This window comes from Limulus polyphemus, unplaced genomic scaffold (genome assembly GCF_000517525.1).
Source record: "Limulus polyphemus unplaced genomic scaffold, Limulus_polyphemus-2.1.2 Scaffold1823, whole genome shotgun sequence".
Classification (NCBI taxonomy): Eukaryota; Metazoa; Arthropoda; class Merostomata; order Xiphosura; family Limulidae; genus Limulus; species Limulus polyphemus.
Window position 1 is genome coordinate 165605 of NW_013667433.1, and position 12939 is coordinate 178543.

At 33.3% G+C, this 12939-nt stretch overlaps 1 protein-coding gene across 4 annotated transcripts in view; it reads right to left on the bottom strand.

Annotated features, from left to right (window-relative positions):
- The window catches only part of LOC106465059 (tudor domain-containing protein 7-like), a 113436-nt gene that overhangs the window by 64119 nt on the left and 36378 nt on the right, over window positions 1-12939 (bottom strand). For all 4 annotated transcript variants that reach the window (XM_013925255.2, XM_013925254.2, XM_022392874.1 and 1 more), the window contains exon 8: window positions 1949-2028. In XM_013925255.2, coding sequence (XP_013780709.1) covers window positions 1949-2028 — 80 coding nt within the window. The remainder of the gene's footprint in view (window positions 1-1948; window positions 2029-12939) is intronic.

Below are 12939 nucleotides of genomic sequence, written 5' to 3' on the forward strand. Positions count from 1 at the left end.
TCGCTTACTAACTTAAAAGTTATAGCATGAAAACTATAACAAGCACAAAATGGTTAGAAGGTCGGTGCCAGGGACTGAGCCTGGGTTGAAAGATTTAAGAGAAAATTGCTGAACCTTCTTCAAATTTTTGTCATATATAGGTTTTATATTTTGCCAGCTTAAGTATCTAACATCATAAATAAATTCAACTATGTTTATTAACAAGTTATTTATGGGATTAAATTTCCCATTGAGCATTTTTCACTTATCTTACAGTGAAACCTGTTGAACATCTATAAAACTGCTATGAGAACAACATTTGGAAGAGTGTAACTGAGTGAAGTATCACTACAGTAAAAGAAAAAATTTAATTATACTTACAATTACACTGCATTTAGTTAATTTTTGAGACACTGATAGCTGTGTAACAAGAAAATTCAACTTTTGTAAGCTTTTAAACCCATAGATTGGTGCATGCTTTTTCAAAAATAAAAATTTTCCACTTTTCATTAACCCTATCCTATGTCTATTGTAATAATGTTACATAACTCTAATGAATGTCTTTACAAAACTGAAACTGGTGGATGAAATTATTTTAAATCTGACAAGAACCTTCCTTCAGAAAAATAAAATATTCAATTTTGATTTTTTCTGCTATTTCTACTACAAATTCACTATTTAATGTAGTTATCTGTGCTCAGTCTTTGAATAGTTCACCTGTAAAGTTATTTTCATGCTAAATATAAAAATATTTTATATCTTACAGTTTTCACAATTCACTTGTACAATCTTTAGAACCTCCTAAATGAATATCAAAAGTTTTTTACGGTTGATGTTTATGTTTTACCTGCCATTTTCTCTACAACATCACTAACTCTAGCTATTATCACAATACACAGTGTAATGAAATATTTAAAATTAGGAAATGGAAATATGTATATACCTTTTATCTCTTCATTGAATAATCTTAAAATATCTTTTTTGGGTCATTATGTGCAATTTCAAGTCTTTAACTTTCCACAAATGTTTTTCATTTTTAATGTTTTCTTTTTCTCTTCCAATTCTTTATCTTTTATTATTATATTCGACACACTTCAATGAGTCCCTGCAACCAATATAATGTTATGATTGGCAGAGAGTCTGCTTTAGCCTAAAACATAATGTTTGCCCTCGGGTCTTTTTATAACCATGACTGGTGATGCATCAAGTAGAAAAACAAAAATAATCATTAAACCTTTCAAATATGGATTTTAAAACACAAATAATACATAGCTAAAATATAAAAGTAAAACCTAAATGCAATTTCACTGTTCAAACTAATATGTATAAGGTGAGAAAAAATAGCCAAGTACTAGGAATGCTGCTTTCAACAATGGATTAAGCTTTTTTCGACTTCCTCTCTAAAATGCAAACATCAATTACATTTCCTAACTTCATTAGGAAATACAGCATGAAACTGGCTCTTTTTATTGACTATAAACATGGCATTCAACTTAAAACTGTCACTTAGCAACATAGCTTTTACTTTACAAGTGGGCATGACTTATCTGAACTGAGAAAATTTTTAAAATCATTATCTCAGGGACAAGTTCTTGGAATGTTCTCAAATTACTTGTAAACAACCAGTACACACTGTACTTTGAACATCTTGGAGAGACTGTCTATACGACGTATATAGTTTCTTCTATACTAGCTCTTTAAAGTTCATGTTTGTAACTGCAAACACTATGTGAAAGAAAAAGCACAGCTTTAAATTGTTATTTTAGAGGTTTCTTTTAAACATAGTTTTCATTTTTAAATTCAAACATATTCAAGACTTTTAGAATATAAATTAACCTAAGTTTTCTCTAAGTTTGAAGACTATATCAAGTATATTTATGGAGAACAAAGTGAAAAATAGTAAAATATTTGAGTGCTGAAAGAAAAATCAAAACAAAACTATTATCTGTTCTGTTTGAATGTTACATACTCCTGCAAGTCTTGTGGTCAAATTTTGAATTTCTTCTAAAGTGCTGACTGGTGCCACAGGCAGCTCTCCATTGGTTTGTTCTATGATTACAAAAAACAAAAACAAAAAAACATTAAAGCCATATTTCTCTAAAACATTTAAAGATTACACAAATTAAACCTTTGCAACATTTCTAATACATATTTTATGAACATACCATCAGTAGTTAAAGAACTTGGAAATGTGTAAATAAAACCTACCTCTTTTAATGAATGACAAAAGAACTGTCCAGGCTAACGTAATAAAGATAATCAAAGCTAATGAATGTCACATGTGGCTGAAAATATACGATTCTAACATGCAGAAATTAGTTTATTGTGATTTTCTCATTTAATAAAGTGTTTTCTTTGATGACAAAATAAAAACTTTTAGATATACAATTAAACAAGCATTTGCCATTAACTTGGAATATTCCACAAAACAGTTAGTGTGACTATAAATTTTGCAGCCTGACTAACCACAAGCCAGCTAAAATTATCAATTAACTCAATGGTCCTCAATATTTTTTTCCCTCATAAAGCCCTTCATGAATCAAAACAATCTTGCAAATCTCTATATTCAGTGACATTAATAAATAAACAAAATTGTCTAAAACATTATAATCATTTAATCAAAGATTATATTTTTTGAACTATGATATGGTAGCTTGATCTGTATCATTACAGACTCTGTTCAGAATGATCATGGGCCCCTAGGAGTCTACAGACTAGAGGCTAAGGACTGCTGAGTCAACAAATGATTTGAAAATCACCTACAATGGGCTTTGTGATACTGCCTGCTTCAGAAATATATTTTGTGATTTAAAATAATGGTAGACAGATAACACATATCTCACTCTTCTAGAATATATATTTCATGTTTAGAGAATATTCAAATTTTCATTTGTTCTTCTGATTTGGAATGTTGTAAATCCAAGGTCATTTGCTAATTCAGCCCTCACGTTACTTTCTCTAGTAGTATTTGGTCAAGAAGGGTATCTACTATTTCATGGAATAGTTGTTTTGTATCCGACATTGCTTTGTTTATGTGTGACTACTTTACAATTGTCACAGCAGAGATATTTCCAGGTACACGTGATCCACTTTGTGATTGGCCTGCTACAGGGAGAATTTAAATTATAAAATCAATTTTGACATTTTCAAACTCTGTTTTTCTTCTTTCTTTAAAGATTGACTTGTTGTAGAAGTCTAGTTTTTGTTTCCTGTTTCTCCCAAAACCTGCTGATTGTGTTTTACTTTCTATAATAAGCCTAATATTTTTCTTCTAGCTGAATTTAAGCATTTTTATTTCCATAAAGATATATTTTGTTTCATTTAATTTTTACCCTTTAACCTTAGTAACATAATTTTTCTTCAAAATACAACAAAGCAGTATTCAATCTAGGTAAGCTAGTGTAACCCATTCTTCTGTAAATAGTGTTCATTTCCATTTATCTTCCCACCATGTCTTCTTTATTCCGCAGTTAACAAATTATTAACCCTATTCTTCTAGACAGCACTTTGTTCAGTTATCTAGTAACTTTGTGCTTAGTCTTGTTGAATCTTGGAATACCACACACAATCATTATAAAGGTACATAGCAATGAATTCATTGAAGATGACCTTGAATAACTTCAATGATACTGTCACAGGGTAGGCTCACAACACCTTATTCCATAACACTTAATTAGTTTCCTATAACTTTCCATTTCTGAACTATATGCCTGTAAATGAACTTCTGAATCACATTCTACAAACAAATACAACTTTTGAGTATGCATATTAGTGTGGAGCAAAAATGTTTTCCCTCATATCAAATTCTCCATGGGTATAATTGTTGTATATGTATATTTATAATAAATATGTAAACATTATTCAGTTTTGTATTTGTTTACTGGTTCTACAAGACACTTGAAGTCTCTTATATTTATGCCTAGAAATTGTTCTGACATACAACCAGTCTTGAATAGTTACTAATACAATTGCATTAGTTTGTTTTTTTCATGCTTATGGAAGTAATGTCCTGACATGTAATCCATTTTTCATGGGTAGCTAGCTACAAAAATATACTAGTTGGCAATCTTCCTAGTGCTAGTAGCTAATGCATGGGTGCAGGCAATGTATTTGAGTCACTGCTCAGTTGCGAGTAAGATGTGATTTGAAAAAGGATTGTCACCCTGCTGTAGTGCTACATTTCTCTTCCCTTTCCTTTATTACAGCATTCATCAAGAGTTTGACAAGGTGACTTAAAAATTTCTGTTGGCATTTACAAAGGTATCAGAATTTGATGCATGACCATTGAAAATCAATGTTCTACCAAACACTGCAGATGTTATTTCACGCTATCAGCATATAAGACTAAAATTGAAACCATCATCAAAAGATTCTGAGCCAAAGGTTGCTGAAATTGCTGAGAAAGTTGCCCGATGTAGAAGACCTATGAAAAAAAGCTTCAATTCCAATCATTTCTCATAATAGCTTGACAAAAATATGAAAGTGACATGACAAATATCAGGCTTTGATTAAATCAATCATGAGAGCTGGAACACCCATTTTCATTCTAAATGGCAGAACTTTCTCAAGGAAACAATGAAATTGCTTGATATAATTGCTTGCCAATGTATTTCAACATCTTGCAAATATGATGTAACTCGTCTAGTTCCTACTCCTGAAAGAGAATTTTTGTGCAACCAGCAAAGACAACAAAAAATAGGAATTGGAGGAGTAGATGTAGTACTAACCAAAAAAAACTGTGAAAGCATTATGAACATAAAATAAAGTCAGAAGAGGATACTGGATGATGAAGCAAGCACAAATATGGCAGAATCATTTCAGAACTCATCTGAACCAGAAACAAATGTCAAGCCTAACAATTTTGGGTCAGAAATTACTTCAAACTCATCTGCTGGTAGAGTAATTGAACCTTCATTTATATCACATCAGATGAAAACTAGTGTTCCTGCACTGGCTAGGACTTGTGATCAGTATGGTGTTTCAGACTGTTCTGCAGCAGCCATTGCTACTGCTGTAATGCAAAATTTTGACATCATTCACAAAGACACCTCACATATAATAGATAGACATAAGCTGAGATGAGAAAGGAAGAAGCAGAGGACAGATGCACAAGATAATGCCAAATCATTGCCAGGACCATCTTATTGCATGGGCACACTGGGCAGTTGCCCGAGGGTCCCACGATTCTATTTGAAAAAGAAAAATTAAGGTTCATATTATCAAATAGTAATGGCGTTAATGTGAAATGGAGGCCTCCTTACCTGGCCGGCACAGCAGCAGTGCAGCACTTTTTGGATTTTTGTATACGTGTTTCTGCATTTTTATATACATGTAATACAACACAAGCAGTCCTAATGCAAATGTTCAAGAGTTGTTAAAGGTTGAATGAACTCTCAAACAGCTCAGAGTATGCAGCTGGTATATAATAAACAAATAGTGCCACCTCAGCCAGTGTTATTACTCCATGGCCTAATTATTAGCAAAAATACCAACGTTTTCCAGCAACCCGAAATTTCCCCCCCATGGCATGGTTCAACATCAGCCAGAAAAATACAGTAAATATCATTGAAATTTTAGTCGTTACTTGTTTGGGTACCGTACTGTCTAGCCAAAAAAGAAAACATTTTCTTATAATAATATTAATGATTATGAAGTTAAATCGAAAATAAAATAAAAAACCGATATGCTAGTCTGTTCAAAGCATTCAAATGTTAGGCTAGTTAGCCTAACATATATTTGTACAGTAAATGGAGCTTAGGCTTACCCACTTGTTTGCATACTGAGTCATTTAAAGTTTTGTTGATCAAAAATGTTCAAAATATGCTCAAATTACACCATATAACTACTAAATAAGTGAATAAATGTTCATGCCACACCATGTTAGGCCTGAAGAGTGAATTTCATTCAAATTTTTTGAGCCAAAAACAAATTTTCACGAAAAAAAAAACACCACTCTCAAAAAAATCACCTAATTTGCAAATTAGCATGAAATTGATATTTATAGAAAGCTTAAGTTATAAGCTTTAAAATAAGATACAGTTGTCATTATGACTTTTGTACACAAATATTTTTAAAAAATTAATTTGTAAGTCATATAATAGTATAATAATATAATGAGTCAATTTTTGGCTTTCAATTCATAACATTTGAGGAGCTTCCTGGACCCATAACAGGGCTTTGCCCCTGAACTCCACCAGGGATGCAGTCTGTTATATGCATTTATAGTGACATAAATGTTTCCTCACTTACATTTTTCCCCAAACCAGAATCCTTCGAAGAACTGGCAACCCCAAAGAAAATTGCTGGTTACACCCTTCCTTGAATTCATGGTAAAGGTGAATATGCATGACCACACCTAAATGCAGTGCTGTTACTAGGAATTTGTTTTTTAAATTACTGTCCTCATCTGGGTCATTTGTGTATCACATTAGCCCCATTCGTTGTAAATAACTGGGTCGATTGAACAAGCATGCAAATAACCTTACTACCCAAAAACTTACATGAAAAAGTAACTGGACACTAGGTGTGATAGAATGATTAATTATATAAAATATATACATTCATTAGGGCATCATGAAAATCATGTCATTTTCAAAATCTACATTTCTAATTTTTGGAAATTATAATTATAACAGAAATGAAGCGTACATATGCTAGTGGAGCACAGAAGAGGAAAAGAACTGCACAGGAAAACTTAGCAAACTTCCAAAGTTATCGGCTTGGTTCACCCCTGCTACAAAAGCTACTGCTCCTGATCTGGATACAGCATCAACACTTACTTCCACTCCTGCAAGCACTTCTTCATCTGATCCCCCAGTTCCAGATACACGAGCTCCTTCTCCTACTGAACTACTAGAAGAAATACACGAATCTGCAACAGTAACCGAGAATGTGAATGAGATTTATGATCACACTCTGACAGATCCAGGACTATGGAACACAAAATATACTGCTACAGTAGACCACTGGATTCTCAATGGGCCAACAAAATGTCAAAATCATGATTGCGACTTTTTGAACTCCCGCCGCGTGTATGGTGAAGAAAAAACACAGACAAGATATTTAACAAACAAATTATTCAAATGTGAACTGCGGATGGCGAGTTTATAAAACACAAATGGCTGCTATATTCACCATCCAAAAGTTGTTTGTATTGCTTTCCATGTTGTCTATTGTCCAAGAAAGAATCTCCTTTAGCTACATCAGGATTCAATGATTGGAAACACAGCAATGTCATTGTAGAGCCCAAAAATAGAGAAGAACATCGCAGGTGCCTGTTGGAATATTTGATTTGGCACAAAGGAAGTGATTGTGTGGATTCTGCATTGCTAAGTCAGCATCGTTCACAAAAGGAGTACTAGCATAAAGTGTTAAAGCGTGTGGTTTCTGTTATCCGCTTTCTTGCCTCCAGAAGTTTGGCATTTCGTGGGGAGAATCAAACTATTGGCTCCTCCAAAAATGGAAAATTTCTTGGCATTCTAGAACTATTGAGTGAGTTTTACCCTTTTTTGGAAGAACATTTAAAAGTGTACGGAAATGCTGGAAAGGGGAACTCATCATATCCATCAGCATACATTTGTGAAATATTTATTAAAATAATGGGACAATGGGTATTTTGTGCAATTCTGGAAGAAATCACAGAGTCAAAGTATTATTCAATAAGTGTCCCTTCCACTCCAGACATCTCGCATATTGGTCAACTGACATTTACTGTCCGGTACATTTGTGGAAGTGAGCCGATGGAACATTTCCTCAAATTGATCCCCATCTTTTCTCACGGGGTGAAGAATTTAGCAGACACGGTTGTAGAGTTCTTGCAAGAGAACAACATTCCATTATCAAACTGCCGTGGTCAGTCTTATGACAATCCTCCAAATATGTCAGGACGCTACACTGGATTGCAAGCATTGATCTGTAAACTAAATGAATTTGCTATCTATATTCCTTGTGCTAGACACAGTCTGAACTTGGTGGGAGTAAAAGCAGCACAATGTGGTCCACAGATCGTCTCCTTCTTTGACTTTGTTCAGCGTTTGTATTCCTTTTTCTCAGTTTCCACACATCACTGGAATGTTCTGACGTCATCCTTGGAAAAGAATCATATTGTGGTCAAGTGTCTCTCTGACATGAGATGGTCAGCACATTTCGATGCTGTCACTGCTCTTCATGGAGGTTGAGAAAATTCAAGATGCATTGGATGCCCTTGCAGTTGACGCTGATCACGAGTGGAACACAAGATGCAAGGCAGAAGGATTGAGCAAGAAAATAGAGAAGCTAGAGACTATCTTTTTGACAATTCTTTGGAATGACATTCTGGAAAAAGTGAAAACAAGTAAAATTTTGCAGTCAAAAGATGTGGACATACTTGTTGTCATTGATCTCCTCAAGTCTCTGAAAGCCTGTCTTCAGAAACAAATTCAGTGAGTATGAAGTAAAGGCTAAAAGCAGGTGTCCAGGTTCAAAATATAGGGATACAAACGTGCAAGAAAGCAAAGTGTGCATCTTACCAGATATGATGGGTCAGCGGAACAGATACTTCTCCACGAAATGGAAAAATTCAAGGTGGAAACATACCTTCCTATTCTGGACTCTCTGAACTCTCACCTGACTAAGCGTGCAGAAGCTTACAAAAGTATTGGAAATCTGTGTTCCTTCTTCAGTCAGTTAAAAACAATTGACTGTAATGGGCTTAGTCAAAGGTGTGAAAAATTGGCTAATGCTTATCATGAAGATCTTGATTAGAATAAATTACTCAATGAATGCAAGCAATTCAAGCACTAAATTATCCACAATGAAGAATGCAAGACTCTTCCAGACATGTACAGCAAACTCATTTCAGATAAGTTGAAATCTGTGTTTCTCAATGTTGAAATCGCACTCTGAATATTTATGTGCATGATGGTGACAAACTGTACCCGGGAGTGCTCATTTTCCAGGTTGAAACTTACAAAGAATCATCTTCACAGCACAATGGGACAGCAGCGGTTGAATCTGTTTTCCCTCAGGTGCATTGAAAGCGACATCCTCAAAAACATAGACTTTCAACCAATTATAAAACTATTTTCTGCAATGGGATGCCACAAATTTTCCAGTTGAAAATCTTAATTTTAATGTATTGGGGGGTAGGGGCCCCAGTACATTGCTTTGCACGCGGGTCTCAAATATTCTTAAGACGGCCCTGATCATCAAAGGGGCTGTACTTTGATGGTCGAAATGATAAGAAAAGAATAAGGGTGAAACAGGGAATGAAGTATTATCTTGAAACTAATATAGAAAAGCATATTACTCTTATTCAGGAACTACAGTTGATATACCTTGGCCACATCAATCCACTGTCTGGAAGCAGTAAGGACATACTTGATTCAATAATCTCATTTCTAGAAGAAAGTTATGTTAATACAGACATTCTTATTGCTGTTGGCTGCAACAGTACAGTGACAAATACTTGGCCTAAAGGTGATGTGCTTAGATTCCTGGAAAACCATTTGGAAGGCCTCTACAAAGGAGAGTATGTATGCTGTACATGAACAAACTTCCTCTTCACTCTCTCTTTCAACATCTCGATGGTTGACACGTGGACCAAATGTATTCATGGGAGAAATTGGCAAAGCAATAGCTACAATCAAACAGCATTGCAAAATCTGTTCCGATTCCTACTGATCTACCACAGTGCTTAAAAAATACTGAGTTAAGCACTGATAAGCAATGCTTGTGGGATATCTGCAAAGCTGTTTCAAATGGGAACTGCTCATCAGATTTGGAAAAATGCCACCCAGGTACTTTAAGCAATCCACGATGGCTAACAACTGCAAACAGAGTCCTGTGCTTGTATGTTACAACCAAATATCCTTCAGAATCCCTTCACATACTAGCTGTATTTGTTTGCAAGGTATATACTCCTAGTTGGTTTTGTATTAAAATTCATTCTTTATATATAGATGGTGCAAATAATTTGTGACAGATAATTAGGAGTTCAAAATACCTTTGAGAAGACTTGAAAGCAGTTGTTGATCTAGTAATTCAGAGAAATGTTTACTATGGTTACCCTGAAAATATGTTGGTTGCTATGTTTGTGAATGACCATGAACATGTAAACAAGCTGGCCCTTCAAAGAATAATGGCTGCCAGAGCAGCAAGACACAGTTGCACAGACATTAGTTATTTCAGAATTCCCAAAATGAATTTCAATGTATCTGACAACTTTGATTTAATCGTTGACTGGTAATATGATGGAATGCTAGAACCTGCCTTAACCCAACATATCTCTGATGAAGAGCTCATGCAGTTGGTAAATCAGGAAGAGATTGCACCAAAATTAGAGTTTCATCAGTTTACTTGTCATACTCAAGCCATAGAACAAGAAGTACATCTTGTTACTGAAGCTACAGTTTGTGGACTTGAGAGCTGATACAGGTTTATTTGTGCACATTTAAGATCAAGATAAATTATGCCTCATTCCAACACCAGGGTAGATGGGGTGGAACCTGATGTGCAATCACCTCCACATAGTGGGTTTTGGGTATTTTCAGCCACATAACGGTCGAATTCAGCAAATAGTTGCATACAAGTGCCAACTAATGCTTTAAAATGATCTGCAGTTTTATCGAATGACATACACATTTTCAATACACTTGCAGAACCAGAATACCAATGCATAGGATAAAGATATTTTAACAGTGAATTACTGACATTATCATGCAACTTTTGCACCCCTGGTGAAATTGATTAGCAAAAATTTTAGTTTTCATCCCACTCTAATACTTTATATCCAAGTTCTTGACTTTGTTTTTCCAAATAGGGATTTATACTGTTTAAAATCTTACATTCTTGTAGATACCAGAATTCAAATAGTCATTTTTTATAACATTGTAGTCATCAAATAATGTTTATGAATAATTCAAAAATTGAATAAACAGTTAACATGTAAAAGTGAATAAGTTACACATTTAGAAAAAACATAAAAATCAGCATATTTCCTATGGCTGTATTTTATAATTAACTTGGTGAGAACTCAACTATTTAGACCAGTATTTTATGTCTTCCAATTTATTATCATTTGGAAGATTATAATTTACAAGGGAATTAAATAAAAACACTGAACTATTTAGTTTTTTAGTATCAATGAGTTTAAATGTAAACTTATTTTAACCCTAATCTTTGTCTCAGTTATTACCTTTTACTTTTCTTTATAATTACAACTAGCTTTAAAATTAGTTTTTGGATTTCTAGGTTATTAGCAAATTTCTTATATGTGATAACCAAATTTGTTATGAACTGTTCTTCACATTACCAGTTTTAATTTATTAGTTTGAAAACAATGTCTAAATAATAGCTTACTTCATGATATGGCTCAATAAAAGTCTGGATCTAGTATAGTTTTGCAGAATGATTGAGGCGAAATGTTAGAATTACTAATGGTATAATTATCTGGACTATTATTCTCATCTTTACTATGTGTATCATTATTTTCACAACAATTCAACCAGTGAATTCTCCAGTCATAGCATTCACTAGTCGAAATGTTGTGAAAATAATACACATAATGAAGACAAGAATAATAGTCTGAATAATTATCCCAATAGTAATTCTGGATCCAGTGTAATGTTTTTTTTAACAAGAGAACAATTGATCACCCTAAAGCCTTAGAGTAAGCAAGAGTTTTTCTTCTTGTAATTGAGCAATTGAGGGTGCTTAACCTAATAAAAGCATAACAGTTGCCATGCTATGGTTAACTACAAGAGAAACTGTTGGTTTTATCTGAACATGAAAAGTGGAAGATAAGTAAACTGGGTTCTAGTGAATGTGGTCACACAATCTAGATATTAGTGTTTCAGTGCTATTGGTTACAATTAGTAGAATGAGATACAGGTAATTTTTATGTTATTCCAAGTTAGATGAAGAACTGAGATTAAAGTTCAAATGTAATTTTGGAAGAAATAAAAATTATTTTTTCAATCAAAAAAGACTTAATTAGTTATTTTGGTATTATATTTGAGACGTGTATCATTTACTACAGTAGTTTAAACTTGGCATTATGTACATAATGTGCATATTCAGCAAAAAGTGTTCTTTGTTAGAGCTTTCCATAATCTGTAGCCATTATTACAATTTGTAGCATGTTTAAATTAAAATATAAAGAACTTTTGACCTAGAGTAATACTTTTTCTATATTTTTAATTAACAAGAATATGGTATCAACTAGGCTATCAATTTAATGAAATACATTATTATATTTTCTGTACTAATTTACATGTATCTGAAACAAATACTAATAAATATTGAAGCAAATTCTATAATTCACAAACTGATTATGAGTACCTAACATCAAATCAATACACTAGAAAAGAAACTTCTAATGATTAGAAGGCACTAAATTATCAGTTAGGCATCCTCACTATTAGATATTTTTGGCTGTAATATGAATAATAGCTCATGAAGTTTAACCAGTTAAGAGACTTTGTCATTCCTCATATGGTTCAACCAGTTTAGGATATTTTGGTTAATTCTAAATCCATATACTAAATCAAAGCAAAACTTTCATTTCTACTTTAAGAACTTTTAAGGGTAAGTGGCTTCCCACAACTGGCTGCAGACAGCAAAGGGTAGTAGGAGTTGAGACGTTGTGTGGGTGTAAGCACTCAACTCCATACCCTTAATTGATTTTCCACGTTTGCTGGCTAGTTTAACATAAGAGTTTGGATTTTGTCCAATAGATAGGATATCCCCAACACATTTGGGAGCTTTTGCTATATGCATTAACCACTATTACATTAAGGTGACAACTAGGACTGACAAAGGAATTTTTACCAAAATCTTTTTAATGATTATTTTATATTAAATTCATTATTGTTTTATAATGCTAATTTTAATCACCTATTAACAATTAATGCAATTAATAGTACTGAAGCTATTTATTTCATTATATATATATATATATATATATATATATATATATATATA